The sequence below is a fragment of the Pseudonaja textilis genome, chromosome 4, assembly GCF_049901715.1.
Source record: "Pseudonaja textilis isolate UNSWEBS1 chromosome 4, rPseTex1.2, whole genome shotgun sequence".
NCBI lineage: Eukaryota > Metazoa > Chordata > Lepidosauria > Squamata > Elapidae > Pseudonaja > Pseudonaja textilis.
This window is the reverse complement of record NC_141993.1, coordinates 45690218-45715124: the sequence shown is the minus strand read 5'-3', so window position 1 is coordinate 45715124 and position 24907 is coordinate 45690218. Positions and strand designations below refer to the sequence as shown.

Below are 24907 nucleotides of genomic sequence, written 5' to 3'. Positions count from 1 at the left end.
TTTCAAAAAATTATACAAGCATATATTGCTATGCATTCCTCTGTTGTATCAAGTGCTAAGTTATATGGTGTTCCTTTTTTTTATTTAATAGTATTACCTTTTCTACACCATTTGCCCACTGCTTCTCCAAAAACAGAGTGATTTTTGTTCTCTTAACATTGCTAAGTTAAGGAACATTAAGCTGTCATTCTATCTTTCTAACTTAACACATACAAGTCTTCCAAGAACATCATATAGCAAAACCAGAATATTATTCACATCACTTATCATTGTCATTGCATAACATTACTCATTATAGAGCAAGAATTCTGAAATTATTTCAAATATGAAAACAGGTCTGCTTTTGTGCAATGTTTACCCACTAAATATACTAGGTGTATATTTGGCTCACAACCTCTTTTTTTCTGCCATTGTTAGTTTGTTGAGAGTTAAATGACTTACATACTAAGGATGTAGCAATAGCATGTACTAAAGAATCCTGTTTTTATTTTTATTTTCTCACTTTGCTTAGGTGACTGGTATACCCAAGGAACAAATTCTTGTAGCAGTATTCCCTGGATTGCCTACCTCTGCAGAGCTCTTCATCTTACCACATCAAAACATATCAGAGAGAAGGAAAGATAGTGAAGATGATTTGGAGCAGGTGGGGTTTTCCTTCTTTCAGGTGGTTATGTAACTGTTTAAACTGGCTCTGAACTGAAGAGCATTTCAAATCTAGGGGAGATTTTCTCAGCCATGGCCATTTGAAGATGTGTGGACTTCAATTTTCAGAAGCATCACTGGCTAGGAAATTATCACATCTTCAAGTAGCCAAACTTGAGAAACACTGATCTAGAAAGTTTAAGCTTGCCAAACTTTCTGTATAAATATTGATTTTGTCTTTAAACTGGTAATTGACAGCCACCCCAAAATGGAAATCATCAAGTAGATTTTCTGAGTATATGCTTTCTTATTAGAACAATTTATAAAACATTTTGATGGACATGTCATGAGATGTGATATATGTGAATTTGTAATAAATTAAAACACAGTACTTTAAAATCTGCATCTAATAATTTAAGTCAGCTTAAAAATATAGTATAACACAAAAACATGCAGTAGAAACAATACAAATTATTATTTTTATTTTCTTGTTACCACATCTTTGTTCTGCAAAGATTTTTTTGGTCCCTTTAAAACAATTTTTAACTCCTATGTCCTACAAATTTCTTGGTAAGATTTCAGAAGTAATTTGCCATTGCCTGCCTGCTTGGATTGAAAGAAGGTGACTCATACAAGATCACTCAGCTGGCTTTGTGGCTAAGGCAGGACTAAAAGTCACGGATTTCCAGTTTTTTGCCTAACTACTGCACCAAATTGGCTCTCTATGCAAAGATACTACTAAGTAAATAGAAAGTTACTAAAGAGATTTATTAAAGAGTATAGAAGCAGAAAAACATAATATACGCTTGAGAGAAAGAAATCCAATTCCATACTTGCACAAATGAAAGTATTAAGAGATAGAGACTATAAAGATGGTTTTAGGACCCAGATAAAACATGTAAGAAGAAATATATCACTCATCCATTCATCATGAATAGAGCTGTGGTGACGCAGTGGTTAGAATATGTACTGCAGAACTAACTCACTGCTCACTCCAGGAGTTCAGTTCTGAGCAGCTCAAAGTTGACTCAGCTTTCCATCCTTCTGAAGTCAGTAAAATGTGGAGCCAGATTGTTGGAGACAATATGCCAACCTTGTAAACTTCTTACAGAGAGCTGTAAAACACTTTGAAGTGGTTTATAAATGCTATTGCTATTGCTATCATTAGGTTTATAATTTATATTCCTGTTATTACAACTCTGAATAACAGTTAACAGCCCTATCTAAGTATGAACTATCCTCTGCTTGCTGCCTTCTTCCAACTCATAATTGAAAATGCTCATAAACACCAGCAAGTTAAAGAGAATTGTTGTTGTATCCTATGCTGCCTTTGATATGGCTTGAAATAATCTGAGTATAAGGATCATCATGTTTTCTCCATCCTACTTTGCATCAGATGCAAATTACTTCAACATGATTCCAAACTGTTGATGTTTTTCCCCCTGATTTTAATTCTTCATCTTTATACATATACTTGATTAGATAGGTAGTTGCTAAATCACAGTGCAAGAAATCCTAAAGCAATAGGCAACCAATTCAAGATTGCTTTTTGAGTTGCAACAAAACATTCAAGTTCTTTTTGTACCATATCAATGGGATAGAAGACAAATGGTAATTAGCTGTAGAATGCAGTATGTATAGTAATGTAATAAATTCCCCTAAGTCAGAACTGGCCACACTTAATTAAATTTGAATGATAATTCTTCTAGCCGTTATTTTTTTTCATGGAGCTGAGACTGAAGTGACTGTGGTTGTGGTTGTGGCCCTATGATGCTAAAGTTTCCTTTTTGCCTACATTAAAAGTTTGTGTGGCCTGAAAAGTATGTTTATCTTGTTTCAAGAAAATTAATTTCTAGGTGAATGAGAGACTGTAACCAAAAGTTTTCTTTTTTGCTTAACACTAAAGTTCCATGCTTATTTGTTTGTTTTTTTCCCTTTACCAAAATAGTAGAAAGTGTTGCAATTGATTTCCAGCAACCATGATGAGTGAGTAGCAACAGAAGGGGTTGCCCAACTCTGGATTAAATAAAAGCTCTCTTGTTTGCTCAATATTTTTTTCTAAAGTCCAATCATTTTTTGCCTATATAGCTCTAATTTGAAGGGAGCTGCAGTTATTTAACTTCCTTCCATTTTTTCCCCTTTCTTTTTTCCGTTTTCCATTTTAATCATGCCTTGACTTCTTTGAAATACAGAACACCGTCACAGTATACTGCCTCTGTCCTTTCTATAGACAAATATAATTGTATCAAATTGATTTTCACCAATCCAGCAAGTTTCTGACATGCCAACTGTATCAGGCAATTATTGTAATTAATATAATCAAAATTTAATGGAACATACTGTATTTGGAATAATTATGTAGAATACAATATTTCAGCAGGTGCAGTTTTCCCAGTCTTTGTACATTGCATTTAGCTTATACCTGTCAAAATCTTTTTTTCAGAAAACAACTAAATTCATAGGGTACTTTAATTTTTAAGATTTTCTTGCCTCACACACAAGTGCTTTTCAAGATTAATTGGCTCCTATTTCATTTGTTCTAAGCCACTTCAAGGTGCCAGATTTGATCTTTAAACCTATCCTCACATGGGACCAAGGGAACTGAATGACTGCCTTTATGCTCTAACCCAGACTTTTCCTTTCAGGAAGTTTACTGAAGAAAAGGATTTTTCCACTGATGTACTTTATCTGTCATATCCTTTCTTTGATTCCAAGTGAAAACATCTTCCTTCCTCAGTTTTTAATCAGTTGTGTTTCAGTTCAACATTTTAGTAATCAGATATGTCCTTTTTTAAATTTTTGAGGAGCGAATCTTATAACGGGACCTTACAGCAAATTTCATTACTCTTGCTGATAGCCTGCTAAAAAAGTGTGGGTGTCTAACAATCCATAACATATACATTACATTTGTTCATATAAATGTTGAGCTGAAAGATTTCAAATGAAATTACATGATAAAGTGAAATGAATGTGATTTGGGAAAAGGGAACTTTTGTTTCATGAAGTTTTCTGCTACCAAGGTCATTGCAGAAAAAACTGTGTTCCCTTTTGGCAAGCTGCCATTTCTCTGACACACAGTTGTCAAAGAAATAATGCTGTGTTAATAATTTAGCAAAATTTAAATGTAGCTTTAGGGACATTTTCATATAATGTCTTCATATTGTGCCTTAACTCCTGCTTTATAGTGGTTAAAATGCCCTTGAACCCCTAAGAAGGCTATTACATTTCTGTCATTTAGTTAGAACTCACTGGACCTAATGGGTAATTCAAAAGTTATAAGCTTACCAAAATCCCTATTGACAAATTCATACTTTTCGTAGCTCTCTCTAAAATTATTGGACATTGATCTTAGGTTTTTCTGAAAGCAAAAGCACAAGCCGTATTATTTTGTGTTTGTATTTGTGTTTGTGTGTGTGTGTGCGCGCGCATATGTGCGTGCACACAGACCCACATGTAAGTAAGTGTGCATGAATGGAGAAAAAGAGAAAGAGAAAGAGAGAATTACAGTTGGAACTAAATCTGCTGCAGCTCTAGGTTGTTCCAAATGCAATCTTAAAAATATATTTATGTGACTGATAAATAATGTAACAGCAATAACTTAGTAATTAAAAAACGGAATGTAATTGCTATGAAAGCCATTTTTTCCCACTCCACTCTCAAGTCCAACAGCGTTACTTCCAGAAGTCTCTCCCCCCGTTCTTCATGTTTTGGGATTATTCTGACACATAAAAGGATTCTTTTATGTGTTATTGATATAATAATTCAGATTTTAGAAAAAACTAATGTGGTGAATTATTTTGCTGTTAACACACATATGCCAGTAAGAAATAGTATTAATTGCTGTTGTTTATTAATATTTAACTGTGTCTCCTTCTACCTGTCCACAGGCTGTTGAAATCCTTTTCAGTGCTCTAAATCAGAACCTGGTTCAATTTGAGTTGAAGCCCAATGTGGAAATCATTGTTTATGTCACTCAGTTAACATTAGGTAAGTTGGCAGAGGACAAAAGATCTAGGGAACACAATATAATATCTTATGAATAGCTTATATTTTTCTGGAAAGAAAATAAAAACTAAAGAAAGTTATCATACTGATCCTGGGCATTGTTCTTGGACAAATTGGTACTGAACTTCTAGCGAACTTTCAGGAAAGCTTGTTAGGTATTCTGGAAGATGTCCAAATACCTCTTAAAGGCACTAGGTGGGTGAAATCCAATCTAAGTAGGAGTCATTTAAATATGTTTCAGTTGAAAGAAAATGAAAAGGGAGGTGCTTGAGAAATCCCTAGTCATAAATCTAGGTTTAATTGGGGGATAAAACAATTTAGGTACCCAATTCAAAGAGAGCAAGAGTTGTTTTTGAAAAGGCTTAATGTGGTATTGATTGATGTTCAGTAGGAATGAAATAGTCTGTCTATAAAAACATGACTACGGCATAAACAAGATATTTATTTATCCAGTTCTATGTCCTTCAATTAAAACTCAGCCATACTTTTATTTTTACAACCTAGTAAAAGAAGAACAGAAAAAAACGGAAACTTTATTTAGTTTTCCTCCCTTAAGAAGTAATCATGACAACTAAGAGTTTTTAAAAGGGAAAATATAAAGTTTTCTTAAAGTATATCTATGGTGACTTCATATTAAAATTAAAGTGGGGGGATAGGAAATGATTTGTTCTTGGCTGAAATGGCTTTTCAAAACTAAAAGGATAGTTGATAATTGAAAGCAATTCTCTTTCATCAAATTGATGAAAAGTGAGAAAAGAATGAAGGATTTGTTTTCTGCATAGCATTAAAAACTACAGCCAACATTATGATAAAGTCATGTCTAAAAAGCGTTGACTTGAGTCTTTTGCAAACACTGTTCCCGATTAGCAGCTGTGTCCAGCATGGTTGTAATATATCAAACGGAGACCACAAAACAGGGAGCAGATACAAAAAGAGCACATGCAGTGAATGAAATGGTTTAGTTACTAGGCAACCTGCTGTTTCTTTTTCATTATGGAGCTACTTGGAACCTTGAGGGTTCCAAGGGAATAGTACTGATTCTTCACCATACCCTTGACTACAGCACACAAACAGAGACAAATATAAATATGCACACACATCTTGGTAATGATAGTAACCTAGCAGCAGCAAAGGCACAAGACTGATACATCCTGCCATCTATACATTTAATGACTTCATCTTATGTATAATATGATCTTTTTCTATCCCCTCAGCACCTCTTGTTGATACTGGTGCTGGACACAGCAGCTCTGCAATGCTGATGTTGCTCTCAGTGGTCTTTGTCGGCTTGGCTGTTTTTATAATCTACAAGTTTAAAAGGTATGTTAGAACTCCTTTCTGCTATTCCAGAAAATCTGCTAAAAAAAAAAACAATACAAAACACAGCACAACACAAAACAAAACAAAACAATGCAGCTGACTTTCCTATAAATGTATTTAAGAATTCAGGAAAATATGGGAAAGAGAGAATTGGAGATTCTTTACTCAAGGGAGGGAAGCAAAGATGAGTTCAAGACATTCATTACAAGTATGGGCATCAGTCTTGTATACTGTGATAATGAATGTATGACTTCACTAATCCTATAAACTTAGGTAACAGTAATGTACACATTCTGAACTAATTGTTGAAGCCATTATCGGCAGAGCCAATTCTCCTCAGTTCATCAAGTTATGTCTCAATAATATCTCAATAATGAGTGCCAACACTGTAACTTCAAGGGGACAAGCATTTTTGCAGTTTTTCTTGCGCTCTTCAGATACAGTAGTAAAATACTGTTTATTATTAATCAATAAAACTGGTTGTGCCTCTGATTAGTACCTGCTGCTCATTTAGTCCTTTGTTACTATTTCATTATTATTACCTCTAATTTTCATATGTACATCATGGAAATTAGCAATATCAAGTTTAAATGCATAAACTTCTAAATGTATAGGTTTCCATTCAATCGTTTCTATCATCATAGATTTAACAGGTATACAGGTTGCTGAATACCCAGAGTCCAAGAATTAGCACATAAAATATAAGTAGCAGAGCCATTTATACAGAGCATAATTATAAATTTGGAAATGGTAAGAGTTGAACTTGTTTTTAACCTCTGGGTCATACTCAGTTGTGTCCATTAGCTAATGGACTGGATTTTCTACTGACATCAAATACTTCTCTCTTCTCAGACTGCTCTGCAAATTAGGAAGATATATTTATATCTTTAAGCAGAAGTCACTTCATATAACATTATATAATTTTTTCAGACTGCTCTTATCTACATTTTCCTGGTTTTGTAGTGTTGCTTATTTAAAAAACAGTTATAAAATGTTTTCATATAGATATAGTACATTGGGATTTATATACATTTTGATAGAATCAGTGTTATTACTGATTTGTTGTTAACATCACCTACATCTCAATACCCTGTCTACTAAAATGAAAGAAGTTCAATGGAGCTGATTGCTTTTTCCATTGAAATATCTGTCAATATGGAACTGAATTATCTCGGTTCTCAAAACCAGCACAATTTTTGCTTGCTGAGAGCATGATGGATTGACTGATAGACTGCATTGACTCCAGCATTATCATTTCAGGAAGCAAAATATTTGTTATTTGCCCAAACAAGCTAACAGAATTTCCTCATGTTGTTGATTTTTCAGATGGTGTATTTTGGGAAACTTGTATAATTATAATTCCATAAATGACTACTGTTTCACAATATCAAGACATCTTAGGGCTTTAACTATAGATAGTAGAAGTATTTGTATATGTGCATACAGATTTTATATCTAATCATCATAGTTTATGAATATTTGGGGAATATATGTAAATTGCAACATTTCATTCATTGAAGCAAATCAGTTATAGCTACATACTATGTTTCTTAGGAAAATATGAATTTCATACCTATTTAATCCAATTTTCAAGTATTTTCCAGGATGAAACAATGATATACTTAACACTTCAGTAGGTCACTGAGCCAAAATGCAGAAAACAGACATAATTATCTTTTTTTTAATGAAAAATGCACTTGCAGAAGGTTATCAAATCTGGCTGGAACTTTACAAGGATCTGCCACATTTGAAATAATGAAGTTATTCATCACAAACCTAACTACATTTTTATTTTTATCATAATGATTCATGCCATCAATAACAGTCTTTACAATGAAGATAATGGGGCGTCACATGGTCTTTCTAGATTGTTTCTATTTAATTATATGATGCAATGATAGTTGCTTATTCATTCATAGTACATGTCTAATGGGTAAAATGTTTCATAACTCTTTGTCATTGTTAGTGCTGTCACCCAGAAATGAGAAGGAAGATTAGATTTATTGCTAACTTACAAATAAACTCTAACCCTAAGCCTAGTCAATGAATAGTTGATCAGTAGTTTGATTGCATAATGCAAATAATTTAGGATGTAATGTTTAGAATGCAGTTATCCATATCAATGCAGTGCTTCTTATTAAAAATATTTCCACTATGCAGACCAGTGCTGCAGAAACTTTTCAGACTGAGAGTTTTCAGACCAGGACTACCAAGAGGTAGTATTTTTGAGTCATGTTCCAAAATATAGATAAGGATACAAAAAAGTGGGTGGTAACAGGAGAAAAGTTATATTTTGCCTAATTTTGAACCCAAGTTTCAGAAGATACATAGTTGTATTTCAGATAACTGTGTATCTTCCAGAAGTTACCATTGCTTGGGCAAGAACTTTTTCTTTCTTTTTATGACTGTATAATTTGGAGTAGAGTCAGGGTGGCTGTCTAGAGCTAAGAATTTACTGGCTGGATTCCCTTCCTGATGCTTACATGGAATTCTCAGCAGATATTTTTATTTTGCACCCTAAGAGAGAAACTTTTGCTACTACCCAGGATTGAACTTTCAATCTTCCGAGTGGAAGGTGAAACCATGCCACTCCTTGGGCAAGGACATTAAAGACAGAGGATGTATTTGCATTTCAAATTCCCAGAGGTTGTGGGAGGAACTGCTGGCTGCTTGTGAAGGAAGCAGTGGGTGAGTAGAAAAGAGAGAGGCAGTTTGAATTGCTTCCATTGCATTTCAAATTCCCAGAGTTGTGGGAGGAGTTTCTGGCTGCTTGTGAAGGAAGCAGAGGATGAGTAGAAAGGAGAAAGATAGCGGCCCTAATGTCGTACGAATCACATAACTATAAATCAAGAATACCAATAAGACATTTAGGGTAAGTGCGCTTGAGATTGTGGTTTTATTTTATTTCAAAATGACCGGCTTAGTTCAATGTAATACTTTTTTTATGGCTGTCTTTCGTAGTACTTTTCAAACTTGGATACTGTCCTCTTTGTAAAAAAATTACCAGTCTACATGGACAGATTACCTATCTAAAATCTCTAATCTGTGCTCTCCAAGCAGAAATTAGGTGCCCAAACCAGCCATCTATTGAGCTGTTGTGCTACCAGCCCCAACTACCACAAAGATCCTATAGGAAAAGGGTAGTATGGACAACCATGGGATCTGGCAGGGTGAGAGCTGTGGACCATAAACACAAAGCTTTTGCTGTGTCCCAGCATAAAAGATACAATGCCCTTGCTGATCTTAATAGGGACACTAAAGTGATAGGTCAAGGTAGTTGTGATAATGATAACTCAAGTAAGCCGGGGATCATGGTCCTAGAGGAAGAACTTACTTTGGAAAGGAGAAAGTGTGAATCAGGTATTACACACTAGTCACACAAGAAGAGCAAGGCATCCAAAAAGAGAAGCCACCTTCTGGTTGGGGACTCAATTGTAAGGGGTGTAAATTTAGGAAAGGATACTGAGGTTTTGAAAGAGGTCAGGTGTCTACCAGATGCTACTGCCAGCAGAGACAGGAAGCGTATTCTTAAGCTAGTCAAGAATGCCAGCAAGGGCTGTGATGTTGATGCTATTATACATCTTGGTACAAATGATCTATCCCTGAAGGATGTACTTTCTGTTCAGAAAGACTTCCAGAGCTTGGGGTATGAGCTTAGTAATATGGGCTGTAGGCTTATCTTTTCAGAGGTTCTACCAGTATACAAGGAACAAAAAGGGAAAGGGCAGTGTATAGCAGAATTTAATGTGTGGCTAAAGGAGTGGTGTAAAAGGGAAGGCTTTGGTTTTATTAGTCATGATGTCTGCAGCTGGTCTAATGAAAAACTGTACAAAAGAGATGGTTTGCATCCATCAAAGAAAGGGACTGAGTTACTTGGCATTAAATTCACAGATTTCCTAGATAAACATTTAAACTGAACAGCAGAGAATTAATGGATTCAGAACATTTCTGACCCCAGCAACCTAAAACTAATAAGGATACCAGTGCATGCAAAATAGATGTTTGTGCAGGTAAGATTATTAACCTTGATGCCAACCAAAACCAAGCATTTACTAGTGAGTGCCATACTATATGCACTAATCAAACAGGTGGCAAGGAAGTAGGAGCAGGCAGGTACAACACAGGTTATGCAGACAGTAAACACAGTGTCAGACATAAAGATCTCAAGTGCCTATATACAAATGCACAAAGTCTGGAGAACAAACAGGGTGAACTCGAACTACAAATACATGAAGGTAAATGTGATATAGTTGGAATAACAGAAACTTGGTGGGATGAAACCCATGACTGGAACATACTGGTAGAAGGATACAAACTATTAAAAAAAAACAGACCCCATAAAAGAGGAGGTGGAGTTGCACTGTATGTAAAGGACCACTATATTGCTACAGAAATGCATGAAACCAAAGAAGAAAACCTCCTAGAATGCATATGGGTCAATATAAAAGAAAAAAAGAATGACATGGCCATAGGTGTATATTATAGACCACCCAATCAAGCAGAAAAAATAGATGTCCCCTTTTGCCAGCCAACTAACAAACATATGCAGGAAACACACAACAATAGAAATGGGAGACTTCAATTATCCTGATATCAATTGGAAAACTAATTCTGCACCAAGTGAAAATCAAATAAGTTCTAACTTATAAGTTCCTAACTCTTAGCTGACAACTTTGTTGTCCAAAAGGTAGAGGGTGAAACTAGAGGGACAGCCACTGGACTTAATTCTTACAAAGAGAGAAGAAGTGATAGAGGGAGTTGAAACTGCAGGAACCTTGGGTGAGAATGACCATGTCATCATACTAGAATTCAACATAACAGAAACACAAGCAACAGAACATAATGACACCAGAGTCTTGGATTTTAAAAGAGCTGATTTCAATAAACTCAGAGCGAACTTGGGAAAGATTCCATGAATGAAAATCCTAAAAGGGAAAACAGCTCAAGAATCTTGGGAAACTTAAAAAAGTTTGATCATAGAAGCCCAGACCAGCACAACACCACTGCGAAAGAAAAACGAGAAATCCAAGAAGAAACCAGCATGGCCACACAAAGATCTCTTTGGCAAATTGAAAGAAAAAAAGGACAAGTACAAAAAATGGAAAGAAGGACATACAACTAAGGCAGAATATCAGCAGATAGCCAGAATCTGCAAAGACGGTCAGGATAGCAAAGGCTCAAAATGAACAAAGACTTGCAACAAAAGTCAAAGATAATAAAAAAAAAGTTTCTTCCAACATATAAATAACAAGAAAAAAATCAAGGAAACAGTCGGTCCACTAAAGAGAGAAGACGGCAAGGAAGTAACAGGCAACAGAAACAAAGCAGAACTACTTAACTCCTTCTCTGTACCCGTCTTCACGCAAAAAGAAACTATAACAGTGGGATCAAAGGAAGTACTAATACCACTCTTTAAAGCCTTAGTAAGACCACACCTAGAGTACTGCATCCAGTTTTGTTCACCACATTATAAAAAAGATGTTGAGACTCTAGAAAAAGTACAGAGAAGAGCAACCAGGATGATTGGGGGACTGGAAGCTAAAACATAACAAATGGTTGCAGGAACTGGGCTTGGCTAGTCTAGTAAAGAGAAGGACTGGGGGAGACATGATAGCGGTCTTCCAACATTTGAGGGGCTGCCACAGAGAGGAAGGGGTCAAGCTATTTTCTAAGGCACCGGTAGGCCAGACAAGGAATAATGGATGGAAACTGAACAAGGAGAGATTTAACCTGGAAATAAGGAGAAACTTTCTGACAGTGAGAACAACCAACCAGTGGAACAGCTTGCCCTTGGAAGTTGTGGGAGCACCATCACTTGAGACTTTCAAGAAGAGATTGGACTGCCATTTGTCAGAAATAGTGTAGGGTCTCCCACTTGGTCGGGGGGGTGGACTAGATGACCTACAAGGTCCCTTCTAACTCTGATTATCTGTTAAATCTATAATATATTTCAGTGGGTTTTTAACATTTCATTTGGCTACTAAGGTTCTGCAACAAACCTCTTAGCAACCCTCTATCCAACTGCCAGAAGAAAATATGACAAAGAGGAAGATTATAGAATACCTATTTACTGTGAAAGAAAGGTGTGGCAGGAATAGGGGAATCGGGCATTTAAATGAGATAATTTAAATCTATGTGTTTCCATTTTTTCCTTGCTGCTGAAGAAGTTCTGCTAGTAATGCACAGCTCCAAATAAGAATTTAATAAAAAAGCTTTATCTGTGCCAAACATAAGTTTAAATTATAGATACTAGGTTCAAATCCTAGTATGCTTCATTAATGTTATGGCTGATAGAACTGGGAGTGTTTCTCCATAAGCAGAATATTCACCTAATATTTCTCAACTCTGCATTGAGCAAATAATGGCAGAACACCATACATTGTAGTGGGTACTTGATAGGACACTGAGTGAGATAGGACAGGCTTAATAACTTTGGGGATAGAAATTTGATATTTCAAACAAAAATAAACATTTTATTTAAGTAGTCTTAACCAATTGCAGACAACAGTCAATTCATAAACAGTAATATAAATGTCACAATCCAGCTAGTTAATCTTCCTCATTGCTGAATATGAAATTAAAATCCAGGGGCAGAATATTCTGAGCAGGAACCCTAGTTATGATAATTTGAACATGAACAAAACTTTCTTGAAAATTATGAATCCTTAAAAAATTCAGTATGGTAAGATGTAAAATGGTAGGCATGCTTGTTTTCATGCCCCCTCTTTCATATATACATGTGCATTCAATTGCACCTCTTTTTAAGTTCAGTCAAATAATTAAAGAGGGCTTATATTAGAGACATGAATTTGACAACGGCTCCTTAATTTGCTTGTCTCAGTCCTTCTTGGAATTGGACATAAAAGCGATAACTTATTATTTTGTAGAAGTACCTACTTTTTGTAGTAGGGCAAATATCTCAATATCTCCAGTGTTGCCACCAACAAAGATAATTATGCCTGATAGCAGAGTTAAACTAGGGAGTCACTTCCATTAGCTGTTGATGGGATTTTTTGTAAAGGGAAATTGGACTAGACATGGGGGACAGAATTCTCAATGTCTCGTAGAACTGGTGGCTATTAGCTTAATTCTCAACATCTGGGTGTGAAAGTAAACAAGAACTATTACTAGCATACATATACATATACATATATATACATAAATATAAATGTTATTCAGCTTTGTTATATATGTATATATATGTATAACATATATAATAACATATATATATATATAATAACATATATATAATAACATATATATATATAGTATTCAGCTTTGTTCGGGTATTTTCCCACGTCATTGTAGTTGTGCTTTAAAGTTGTAGCAACGTTTCAGCAGAATCTCATCTGCCATCATCAGGCTTCTGAAATGTTGCTACAACTTTAAAAGCACAACTACAATGACGTGGGAAAATACCCGAACAAAGCTGAATACCATACATGTAAGTACCCATGAAAACTTAAGAACACACACACACACACACACACACACACATATTCGTAGATTTTCACGGGTACAGGTATGTAGGTCTAGGTGTGTTTGGGTATTTTCCTGTGTCAGATTAAGAGTATCTTGGCGACATTTCAGTGAGGTCCCACTTGCCATCCTCAGGCTGGTGCTTTCGGCTTCGTGCCAGTACAAGCAGTGTGTGATCCGAGCTGCTGTCTCTCTATAAAAACTGGTGTGGGAGGGGCTAGTGTGCTGGGCTGGTTGGCTGCTCTGCTGCCTCTTAATTGGTTGATGGAGTTGACGTTGGTATAATGGGCTCTGTGATGGCCTTATGAGTTTTATTGTGGAGATATCCTGGATCTTGTGCTGTAATCTTCATTTGTTTTGTAGTGATCTCTTTTCCATTAGCCTCCTGTGTTGTAATGGCTTGGGTAATGGGTTCTGTGATGACCTGTGAGTTTTATTGCTGTAGTATCCTTGGTCTTGTGCTGTGATATCCTGGGTCATTTGCTGTGTTACAACTTTTTTTTTAACTTTTATTGGTTTTTAACAACAAACATAAACAAACAAAACATAAAAACATCAAGCTATCTTCCATATGTGTACATACAGTGTGCCGGTGGGTTTACAAATTGTTTTGTGCTTCCATTTCGTAGTCTTCAATTACAATTACATTGCATATAATTTCATATTTTCAATAAAAAATTAAATACCTTGGTATCATTATTAATCAATCATTTGACTATACTTTTATTCATTCATGTTTTACAAGATAAACATAATTTACTTAGTTTATTTTATAACAGTTCATATTATCATCCCAAATCTATCCTAAAATCATTTTGTAGATATAATAAGAAAAAAATACATCTTTATATATTTATTATTTTCTAAAAATTTACATATTTCATTACTGTATTTTATTGTCTAACCATTGATAGAAAAGATTCCAAATTTTATAAAATTGTTTATCCTCTTGCACTCTAATTTCAAATGTCAATCTACTCATTTCAGCACAATCCAATATTTTCTTAATGATTTCCTCCTGTGATGGTATTTTCTCATTTTTCCAGTTTTTAGCAAATACAATCCTAGCCTCTGTTAATACATTTACAATCAGGTATTTCAAGTCTTTACTGTATATTTCAGGTAAAATTCCCAATAAAAATATCTCTGGTTTCAAGTCTATATGTTTTTTTGTCATTTTTTCCAACCACATGTGGATTTTAGTCCAGTACTTTTTAGCATCCGCACAAGTCCACCACATATGATAATATGAGCCAGGTGCCTGATGACATTTCCAACATTTTTCAGATTTATTCTTGAACATTCTTGCTATTCTTGTTGGGGGAAAATGCCACCTGTAAAACATCTTATACAAATTTTCTTTATATGCTGTTGACATTGTCATTTTATAATTTTGAGACCACAATTTTTGCCATTTTTCTAAATCGATCCCGTATCCAAAATTCTTCCCCCAAGCAATCATAGTTTCTTTAACTTGTTCTTCTTCTAATTTAATTTCTAATAAATATCCATACAGTTTTTTAATCACCTTATCATCAGTACCTGTCAAAATCTTATCTAAGTCAGTCAGTTTATCATAGAAACCTTCTGTTTTAGAATCTTTATCATACCTTGAATGTATTTGTGCATATGAAAACCAATTCATCTTTATACCTTGTTCCTCTAGTTTTTGTATAGATTTGAGTTCACTCTTTTCATTCAATATTTCACCATATCTAACCGTTTGTTCCTTTTGGTATATTATAGGATAAGAAAATGCTTCAATAGTCAATAACCAGACTGGAATTTTCAAATAACATTGTCTCTTAATCTTCTCTCAGTTTAACCACAGAGACTCCCGTATATAATGTCTTCTAAAATACCGCTGTGTTTTAGTTCCTTTATACCATAAAAAAGCATGCCACCCCAACAAGAAATCATTTCCTTCTAATGTCAACAATCTAGTATTTCTTACTGTTATCCATTCCATAACCCACATGAGATTTGTAGCTTGGTAGTACAACTCCCAATTAGGCAAACCAAATCCTCCTCTTATTCTAGCATCTTGCATAAGTTTCAACTTTATTCTCGCTTTCTTACCTGCCATATATATTCAACACAATTTTATTTAGATCTTCAAAGTAGTCTTTTCCAAGCCTAATTGGAATTGTTTGAAACAAATATAAAATTCTAGGTAATCTTGATCTTGATTGTTGAAATTCTCTCTATTAGTGACAGTTCTAATTTTCCTATTTCTCCAGATCTAGCACTATCTGCTGTTTAAGTTTAATATAATTATTCTCTTTTAATGTACTACATCTTGCTGTCAAATATACCCCCAAGTACTTGATCTTGTTCGTGACCTGAATTTTCAATAGGTCTGCCAGTTCTTCCTTTTGTCTTAATAGCATATTCTTTGTCAAGATCTTTATCTTATCTTTATTTATTTTCAAACAAGCCACCTTTCCATATGTCTCTATCTTTTCTATCAATTTTGATGCTGTTTCTAAAGGGTCTTCTAAGACGAAAACCAAATCATCTGCAAATGCTTGCAGCTTAAATTCTTCCTTTTTGATTTTCATTCCTTTTATATTCTTTTCATCTCTAATATTTCTGTTTAGCACTTCCAAAGTTAACACGAACAACAAAGGTGATAGTGGGCACCCTTGTCTTCTTCCTTTTCTTATATTGATAGAGTCTGTCAGTTCTCCCTCTATCATTACCTTTGCCATTTGCTTATAGAAGTATATAGCTTCTATTGCTTGAATAAATTTTCTAGCAAAACCCATCTGTTCCAACAATAATAACATGAATCGCCAATTCATATTATCAAATGCCTTCTGTGCATCTAAAAATATCAGAGCCATTTGTTTTTCAGGATGTGCCTCTTAGTATTCCAAGGTGTCCAAGATTACTCTCATATTATCTTTAATTTGTCTCTTTGTCAGAAATCCATTTTGATCAGGATGAATAAAATTATTTAAATATTTTTTAAGTCTTTCTGCCAATATTGAAGGAAAAATTTTATAATCTGCATTTAGTAGAGAAATGGGTCTATAGTTCTTAATTTGTAATGGATTGGTCTCCTCTTTTGGAATAAGTGTAATATAGGCTTCATGATTTAGGTATCATCTTCTTTAACATAACTTCATAACTTCTAGCAATGAAAGATTCAACGATTCTTCTAATGCTTTGTAAAATTCTGCTGGAAGTCCATCTGGGGCCTGGGGCCTTTCCATTATTTTGCTGCTTGAGTGCTTCAGTTAACTCCATCATCGTTATATTGCTTTCTAACATTGTTTCAGTCTCTTTAGGTATCTGAGGTAAATTAGCATTCTGTAAGTACTGTTTAACTCTTTCCTCATCAATATTCTCTTGCATATATATTTTCCCATAGAAGTCTCAAATGATTTCCTTCTTCTCTTTACTACCATAACAAACTTGGCCTTGGTCATCTATTAATTGCAATGTTTTCCTTGATTCTTTCTCCTTTCTTAATTTGTATGCTAACCATCTACCTGGTTTGTTTGCATCTTCAAAGTAGTTCTGTTTAGCACCTCTAATTTTCTGTGCTAATTCTTCTTTTTCTATTTGACCCATTTTGTGTTTCATTATGTCCATTTTTAGCTTGATGTCCTTTTTCTGTGGCATTTTCTGTAGCTCTTTTTCAAGTCTTTTATGCTCATCCTCTAAGGCCTTAGAGGCTAGTCTTTTCATAGTATTACTTTTCCTTGTATAGTCTATTATCAAGCCTCTAGCTTATGCCTTCATTGTATCCCATACATTCTGAATGGATGTATCTTCTTTTTTGTTTTCTCTAAAGAAAAAAGCCAATTCTTTCTCCATCCACTGTGTGAAGTCTTTTTCCTTTAAAATAGTATTATTTAACATCCATCTAGATCTTTTTTGCCCTTTCCATTTAATTGTCATTGGATTGTGATCTGCCCAAGTACTTGTTTCAATATTTATTTCTTGAATACTAGTTATTAATTCTGTTGACATCCATATCATATCTGTTTTGGACCATGATAAGTGTCTATTTGAGTAGAAGGTATATTGTTTAGTTTTAGCATTTCTTTCTATCCATGTATCTTTTAAGTTTATTTCATCTATCATTTAAAAAAAAGATTTAGGGAGAGTCTTTCTGATTTGCTTTATTGTTTTCTGTGCTGTATAGTCCAATTTGTTGTCTAAAATTCCATTAAAATCTCCCATCATAACTATATTAGCATAGTCCAGTTCAATTATTTTTATATGAAATTTTTTGTAGAATTCTTCTGGTTTGTCATTCGGAGCATAGATTGCAATCAGGAGTGTTTTCGTATTATTGTCCATTATTTCCACCATTAGTATTCTTCCATCATCATTGGTATAAATCAATTTTGCTGGGGTGGTCTCTTTAATATATAAAACCATTCCTCTTTTCTTACATTGTGTCAAGGAAGTAAATATTTTCCCTAATTTTGGTTGTATCAACAATTGTTCATATTGTTTTTAATATGTACTTCTTGTAGACAAATTATATCAAATTTTAATTTCTCTAATTTATGAAAGGTTTTCCTTCTTTTAACGGCTGAGTTAAGTCCATTTATATTAATTGTAATCAATTTTTTCTCTTCCATGGTTATATTTTGTAGTTAAGTTTAGCAGCTCTCATAGATCTTAGTTTACACTGTTCTTTGCCTTCCACCTTTCCACTTACTGCACCTTCTTCTTTTTCAGTTGCCATTTGGCAGTCCTCTCGGAATTCAGTTAATGAGATCTCTTTTTCTGCCTCTTCCTCTTTCCCTCCAAAAAAATCTGTATAAAATAATTCTGCTTTCTCAATTGAGTCAATTCTATGTCTCTGTTCTTGCCATGTGAACATTAAACCTTCTGGAATCAGCCATCTATAGTTCACCTCTTTTTTAAGTAGCATTTTAATCAGGAATCAGTATTCTCTTCTCATCTCTCTCACTCTTCTGGGTATTTGTTTCAAGACCACAATCTCCTTGTCTTTATATTTCATTGTTTTCTCTTTTGCCACTTGCAATATTTGCATTTTAATGGCTTTCTTTGTAAATCTAATGTGAACTTCTCTTGGTAAGCTATTTCTCATCTCATATCTTGTGAAAACTCGATAAACCTCATCTATTCCATCCATCATCTTCTCTTTAGTTATTTCCAAAGCTTCAGCCAGTATTTCTATCATTATCTCAGCTAAGTTTTGTCCTTTTTCTTCCTCTACGTTTTGGAATCTAAGATAGAATTCTGATCTATCTATTTCCCATCTCAACATACCACTTTTATCTTGTTCAACCATCATTATTCTGTTATCAATATCTCCAATCTTCTTGTCACTTTGTTTATCTTCTTCAATTTTTTGGAATCTCTCATCATACTTCAACATCATTTGTTGGATGTTCTCCACTTTTTCATCGGTTTTCCCTGTTCTTTTTCAATGTTCTCTGTTCTTTGTTCAATGTTCTCTGTTCTTTGTTCAATATTCTCTATTCTCCTTTCAATATTCTCTGATCTTCATTGAATATTTTGAATTCCTTGCATAATCATCCACAGAGTCACTTTTTCTTGTTCTTTTTCTTGCTTTAACATTGTCTGTATTGAACATTGTTCTCCAGATGTTGGGGAGGAAATAGTAGAAGTTGAAGAACCAGGAGCTGTAAATTTCCTACTCATTTTAAGCAATTCAAAATCTTCAGGTTCTTCTAAACCTTAATCCAATTGTGAAGTAACCAATTATCGTTCAAAATAAAAATAGTAGGAAAAAGAAGGCCAATAATAATGATAAAGAAAAAAAAGGAAAAAAAAGGGAGGACAAAATTTCTTCAGGTTCTTGTATACCTTAATCCAACCAATAGTTAGATGAAGAAAAAGGCTTGAAAAAAAGAAGTACTAGTATCACTAGTATGATAACTAGATCTGTACAGAGTGCTTTTTGTCTTGATAAAAGTACTGTTGAAGCATAACTTCAAGGAACTTGACAAAGTGAAGCACCTTCCTATTTCTAAGCAGCAAAGTGAACAAGAAAAATGGCTTTTGCATATGTTTGGAAACCACTTTTAGCAAAGTAAAGTGGCTGTTTAAGACAGATCAGCCTGCCTTTGTGCTTTTAATTGAAGATTCAAGATAGAGTAAGTTGCTTCTTCAGCATAAAGCATCTTACTGGGGTGAGCCTACCCTGCATACCTCTTTATGCCTATCCAAGTTTAATCAAAAGGGAGAGGAAATTTCTGTCATGAGGCATTCTATTCCTTAAGTTCTGGACATTTCCATATGAATTTCCCATACATTGTTTGGGAAATGTTTTCACTTAGGTGACTCATGTCACATGGTAATCAAATTAGGATTTAGTTGAGAATATAGAATTTTATTTGCCCCCCCACCCCCCCACACACACCTTATTTACTGTAATATGTAAGAGAAGAGACAACATAAAACCCATTTACATTTAAAAGGCAGAACAGTCAGTACAGATACTAGGGCCAGAAGCAGAAAAGAAACCAGGCATGCTTTCCAAGAAATAATGACATATTTATATGCATTATTAATGACCTAATTAAGGTATATAAATCAGGCAAGCATGCACCAAAGCTAAATGAGCTTGGCTCATAATCTGCAAGAGTGCTAGGACAATCATACACTTCTTAAAAGATAATTCATAGAGAAAGATCAAAGGTACCTGATAACTTTGCCCTAGAGAAAATAAGATTAAGCAGAAGTGTTGACTATTTTTCCTCCCAGACACTTAGCAGTCATTTAAAAGGATGTCAAAAGGAGGTGAATAAAGGAAGATTCACACAACATTTATTCTGTAAAAAGCTTATGATAGCTGTAATTGCCTGGAAAAGCAATCACGGTGTACATTACCATTCAGATTTGTTAAATATTTTCTGTTTTTTTTTCTCTTTTTGATAATTCTTGGTACAAGTAAGCTCCTTATTTAAAAATATTTTTGTTGTCCAGGATTCTTTCTCTTTGATGTCTTTGTGTTGCAATGTTTCATATTCAGTTACTATCACTGTTGTTTAATCAGATACTCTGAACCTGAATTAATTAATTGACATCAAGTCTTCATCATTATATTACATATACTATGCAGCAGTAGAAAATTACACTATCTCCTGTTTGTTATAGAACTTGTAGGTTGAAGTGATGACAAAAGACACCAATTTAAAGACAAAAACAAGAATGTATCTAATTCTAATATGTAGGGATTTAAACTCTATGGTATGTGTGATAGACCTTCGGGTTTGAAGAAGACACTCTGTTGTACATGGAGATGATTCTGCAATCTAGCAGAGTCTAGCACAGTGGGGTAAAGCACAATGGAAACCACTGGAAGTCTATTGTGGTAACTGTGGGTTTTACTGTGTGATGTCATTTACTGTTTTCTGTTAGTTTTTGGTGGTGCCTATCATCAAAGCTAAAACTTCATGCACAGGGCTCATCAGTCTGCATTCTGACAATCTGGGTTCTCTCAGTTTGTGACTATAACTGCCAGTGATCACCTCCATCTATTACTTTACTAGTTCCCCATTGTCACAGGACTGACAAATTAGGTTTGACATGAGAGAATTTGCAGATGAGCTGTTGATAAAGTTGAATTGCATAAGAGAAATATCTGTGCAATGGAGTTCTAAGGGGAACAGCTGCCATTCTCTCAGTTATCCAGTAGCACAGAGAATCATTACAACTGGAGGTTGTTTTCTGCAGTGGATAACCAGCAAGATTAAATATCTTGTCATGCTCTTAATGCTCTACTACCATGTCTACTGGACCTGCCTTCTTGACTGCTGCACTGTTGATTAATTTTTTTCCCACTCAGTGTGCCAGAATTCATCTTCATATGGAATAGAAAAATACCTTATCTCACCAAGAATCTTTCAAAATTTCCAGGATTTTGGTTAGGGTTCAGAATAGACAAGTCAACATATTTTTTCCCATTCCAATGCTCCATGAAGCCATTTCTTCCCACAATTGCTTCATTAAATAGAATTTTACCAGGTTAGAAATCCAGCATGCATATACTACAAAAATGTGATCCAATGGAAATTATTCTCTAGTAGGAGTCCAATTAAAAAGAATGTGAAGGCTTGTTTTGTAAATATTGCACTGTAAATTGAATCTCCTTTTAATTCCTTCCTTCCTTCCCTCCTTCCTTCCTTCCTTTGGTTTATGTTAAATGCCTATGAGTGTCAGATTTCATAAACTAAATATTTAAGTTTTATATTTTCCAGATCTGACTCTTATGATTTTTTTCTGATAAGTTGAATACTTTCTCCTACATTCATACTGAAATTAGTCCTTTAGGATACATTTTAAGAAGTAAAGTATACTCCTCCTTTCTTCCTCTTATTTTTTGTGATACAACTTAGCTAAATAATAAGTCATTATTACTATTAAGAAGACAAGTATCTTTGTTATTTAGAATAGTTACCTAACTTAGGACATGTTTCTTTTTATATGCAGGAAAATTCCATGGATCAATATCTATGCTCAGGTGCAACATGACAAGGAACAGGAGATGATTGGTTCTGTCAGCCAAAATGAAAATGCACCCAAAATTACACTTAGTGAATTCACAGACCCTGAAGAACTCATGGACAAAGAGTTGGATGCACGGGTTATAGGTAAACAGCATGGGCATCTATTCAATTACAGTGATAGTTATCATCCCTTAATCAGATATGCCCAACCTAAGGACGTTGTCAGTGTGAAAGGAGGAGGTTCATAATGTTTTATGTAATTAATCCATATTAAGTTAATATGATTCAAATTAAAGCAGTTTTAGTTTTTGATGTGACACCCCAACATCAACATTTTATTTGACCCTGGTTGAGAATTCAAAGTTTTGGCCAAAATACAACTGTACCACCCTTAAACATATAGAAAAAAAATTGCTACTCATTTTTCTCCATTAATGAATATAAATATTTCTCAGATAAAATAGATTTACATTAATAGAAAAGATAAGAAATAGATTGTCAAGTTTAACCAACAGACAGGACTGTAATAACAGAAGGCAAATTCGCACTAAGACATTAAGGTAAATTTATTAAAGAAAAATCAGTAATTTATAATAATAGAATTCTAATAACTATTGTTTCAAGAGCAAGCCTTATGTACAAAAAAATGGTACTCAAATTCTTCTGCAATTTTTTTTCTCTCCTGTCATGAACCCGATTGATTTTCCTTTTTTTGTGTGTGGGAAAGTCATCCGCTCCTTATATTTGCAGGAGACAGATTCTGTTACCCTGATTTTGTGAGAATTAATTCATATAAGTATTGTTTTCTGGATAATATTGCAATGTTTTTTCCTGGAAATTTTTCAACTCTTGAAAAATAATAAAGCATTAGAAGGCCACAATTGAAACACATAAATTATGTTTCAGTAAATATGAGGGAGAAAAGATTGAATGAGAAATTTGAACAGACAGCCCAATGATTGTTTATAGCACAAAAAGGAAGCAACCACTTCCACTTCAGTGGCTGAATGTCTGCTTAACTCTTTCTCATTTGACTTCCATCTTTTACTGTTACACTTTCCATCTCTTTTTTCCATAAATTGATGTTTTCTAATGTCTTGTGTATAGCGTCCTTATTTTATATGGGGTAATTTCTTGGGTTTTCAGCCAAACCATAGACAGAAAAGCAGTTTTGCTGTTTGTGCATAAATTTCAACATACCATTCACTTGTCAGGAAAACCAAAAATGTCTGCTCAAATTAAAGCAATTTCAGAATGAAATCAGTATGCAATGTAGTATGCAACATATGACTTTCTCTCCCTTTCTCCTTCTTCGTAGGAAGCATCTCAACAATCTCCAACAGTGAAAGCACAAAGGAAATACCAAACTGCACTAGTGTTTAATACCAGGAGTCCATTTTGACAACATTACCCAGCTTTTTGTAATTAATATTATGATTAGATGAAGGGGAAATTCTTCTTGTTATTATTATTAATATTAATGGTGTGGACTTTTTTTTTCTTTTTTAGGGACATATATAAAGTGAGCATTTGGCAAACGATATCACAATATGATATACAGTTGAATGAAATGATGGTATAAGATCCTAAATTTCAATTGAAAAAAAGTGCTTTTTTGCCGATGGCAATCTCATAAGACTCTTACCAGACTTGTCTTTGTCCAGTGCTTTCAGATTCTGATTCAGATAACTGATGATATCCGATAAATCTTGAAACTGATTCTGTGAGGTCCCTTCTGAATAATATGTTTAGATCCCAATGAAGGTGGGTGGGATGCCCATAATGGCCCAACCAAAGTTGATCAAATTTCTGAAGAGGCTCTCAATGGTGCATGTTCATACTGATGGTTTACTGTAGATACTTACCATGTAAATATATTTTTATTTCCTGAGAAATAATTTAATGTTTAGCAAAAGATAAATTTAAAATAAATAAACCACACACAGACATACACAAAACACACATGTTTGCATTGATATCAGAAGCCAAACTGTTAAAAGAAAGCCTGCAGTGAGCAACTCTGTCACATGTGGGATCTAAATGTATATCAGTTGTCTGTCCTATTTAAATCTATTGCCTTATTTTAACAGTACTGTGCCAAGGAATCCCCTACAGAAGGAAACATGTTCTGGGTTAGGCATGTTTCAGAACACAGTTTAGTTAAGTCAGTTTCCTCTTCCTTACATGAAGGTGGTGAGGAGAAGGATACTAATTATACTCTCAAATAGGTGTGGCTGAAAAACTCTGAAATATGATGCAGAATCCATAATATCCCCATTTGAATTAGTTGGCTGCATGGGGAAATATTTTTCTCCACAAAAAAGCTAAATAATAAGTCCAAGACTGACTTATAACCTGTAGTGTTGGCCACTACCTGAGACTTCGTTATTTTTATTTTAACATTTTAATTTCAACTCTTTCCCACTTTTTCTTCTATACTCCTTTCAGTGCATATGATTTTACTTTGTATTTTGCTTCCAGCTCATCTGATATGATAATATGGGTAAGTTAAATAGGTTATGTAAGGCTGATTTTGGATTTAAGTGCTACAATCTGCTATTGCCATGTTGGCTCAAAATTCTGGAATCTTGTTTTATATATTTATCACATTTATATAACAGCTCATCTCAAAAATGTGGCAATAAAAACAATAGTAAAATCTAAACATTAAAACAAGTACAATTAAAAACCTCAACAAAATCTTTATAGGAAGACTGTAGAGAAGATTGATGTTAAAAGCAATGCAGCCGTCTCATTAGATCACCATATCTGTGACATTCCCTAAACCTACTGACACAGCCATATAATAAGAACCTTCCAGAAAAATTCCTCAAATGTTCCCAGATTGGCAAAAACTCTTCTACAATATTATTAATTTAACTGGGAATACAGTAGGCTAATATATATTCATAGGCTTTTTTCTCTATAATGTATTATGTGAACAATTTTATTTCTTAGAAAACATATTTGAATTATCTTAATTAGCAATACTATGC

At 34.2% G+C, this 24907-nt stretch overlaps 1 protein-coding gene across 1 annotated transcript in view; it reads left to right on the top strand.

Annotated features, from left to right (window-relative positions):
• Positions 1 to 24905, top strand: part of SORCS3 (sortilin related VPS10 domain containing receptor 3) — a 535825-nt gene extending 510920 nt beyond the window's left edge. Inside the window, exons 23-27 of the mRNA XM_087932777.1 lie at positions 512 to 643; positions 4530 to 4629; positions 5862 to 5967; positions 21895 to 22055; positions 23230 to 24905. Of these exons, the coding sequence (XP_087788903.1) occupies positions 512 to 643; positions 4530 to 4629; positions 5862 to 5967; positions 21895 to 22055; positions 23230 to 23294 (564 nt within the window). The 3' untranslated portion in view covers positions 23295 to 24905. The remainder of the gene's footprint in view (positions 1 to 511; positions 644 to 4529; positions 4630 to 5861; positions 5968 to 21894; positions 22056 to 23229) is intronic.
• The last annotated feature ends 2 nt before the right edge of the window (positions 24906 to 24907 follow it).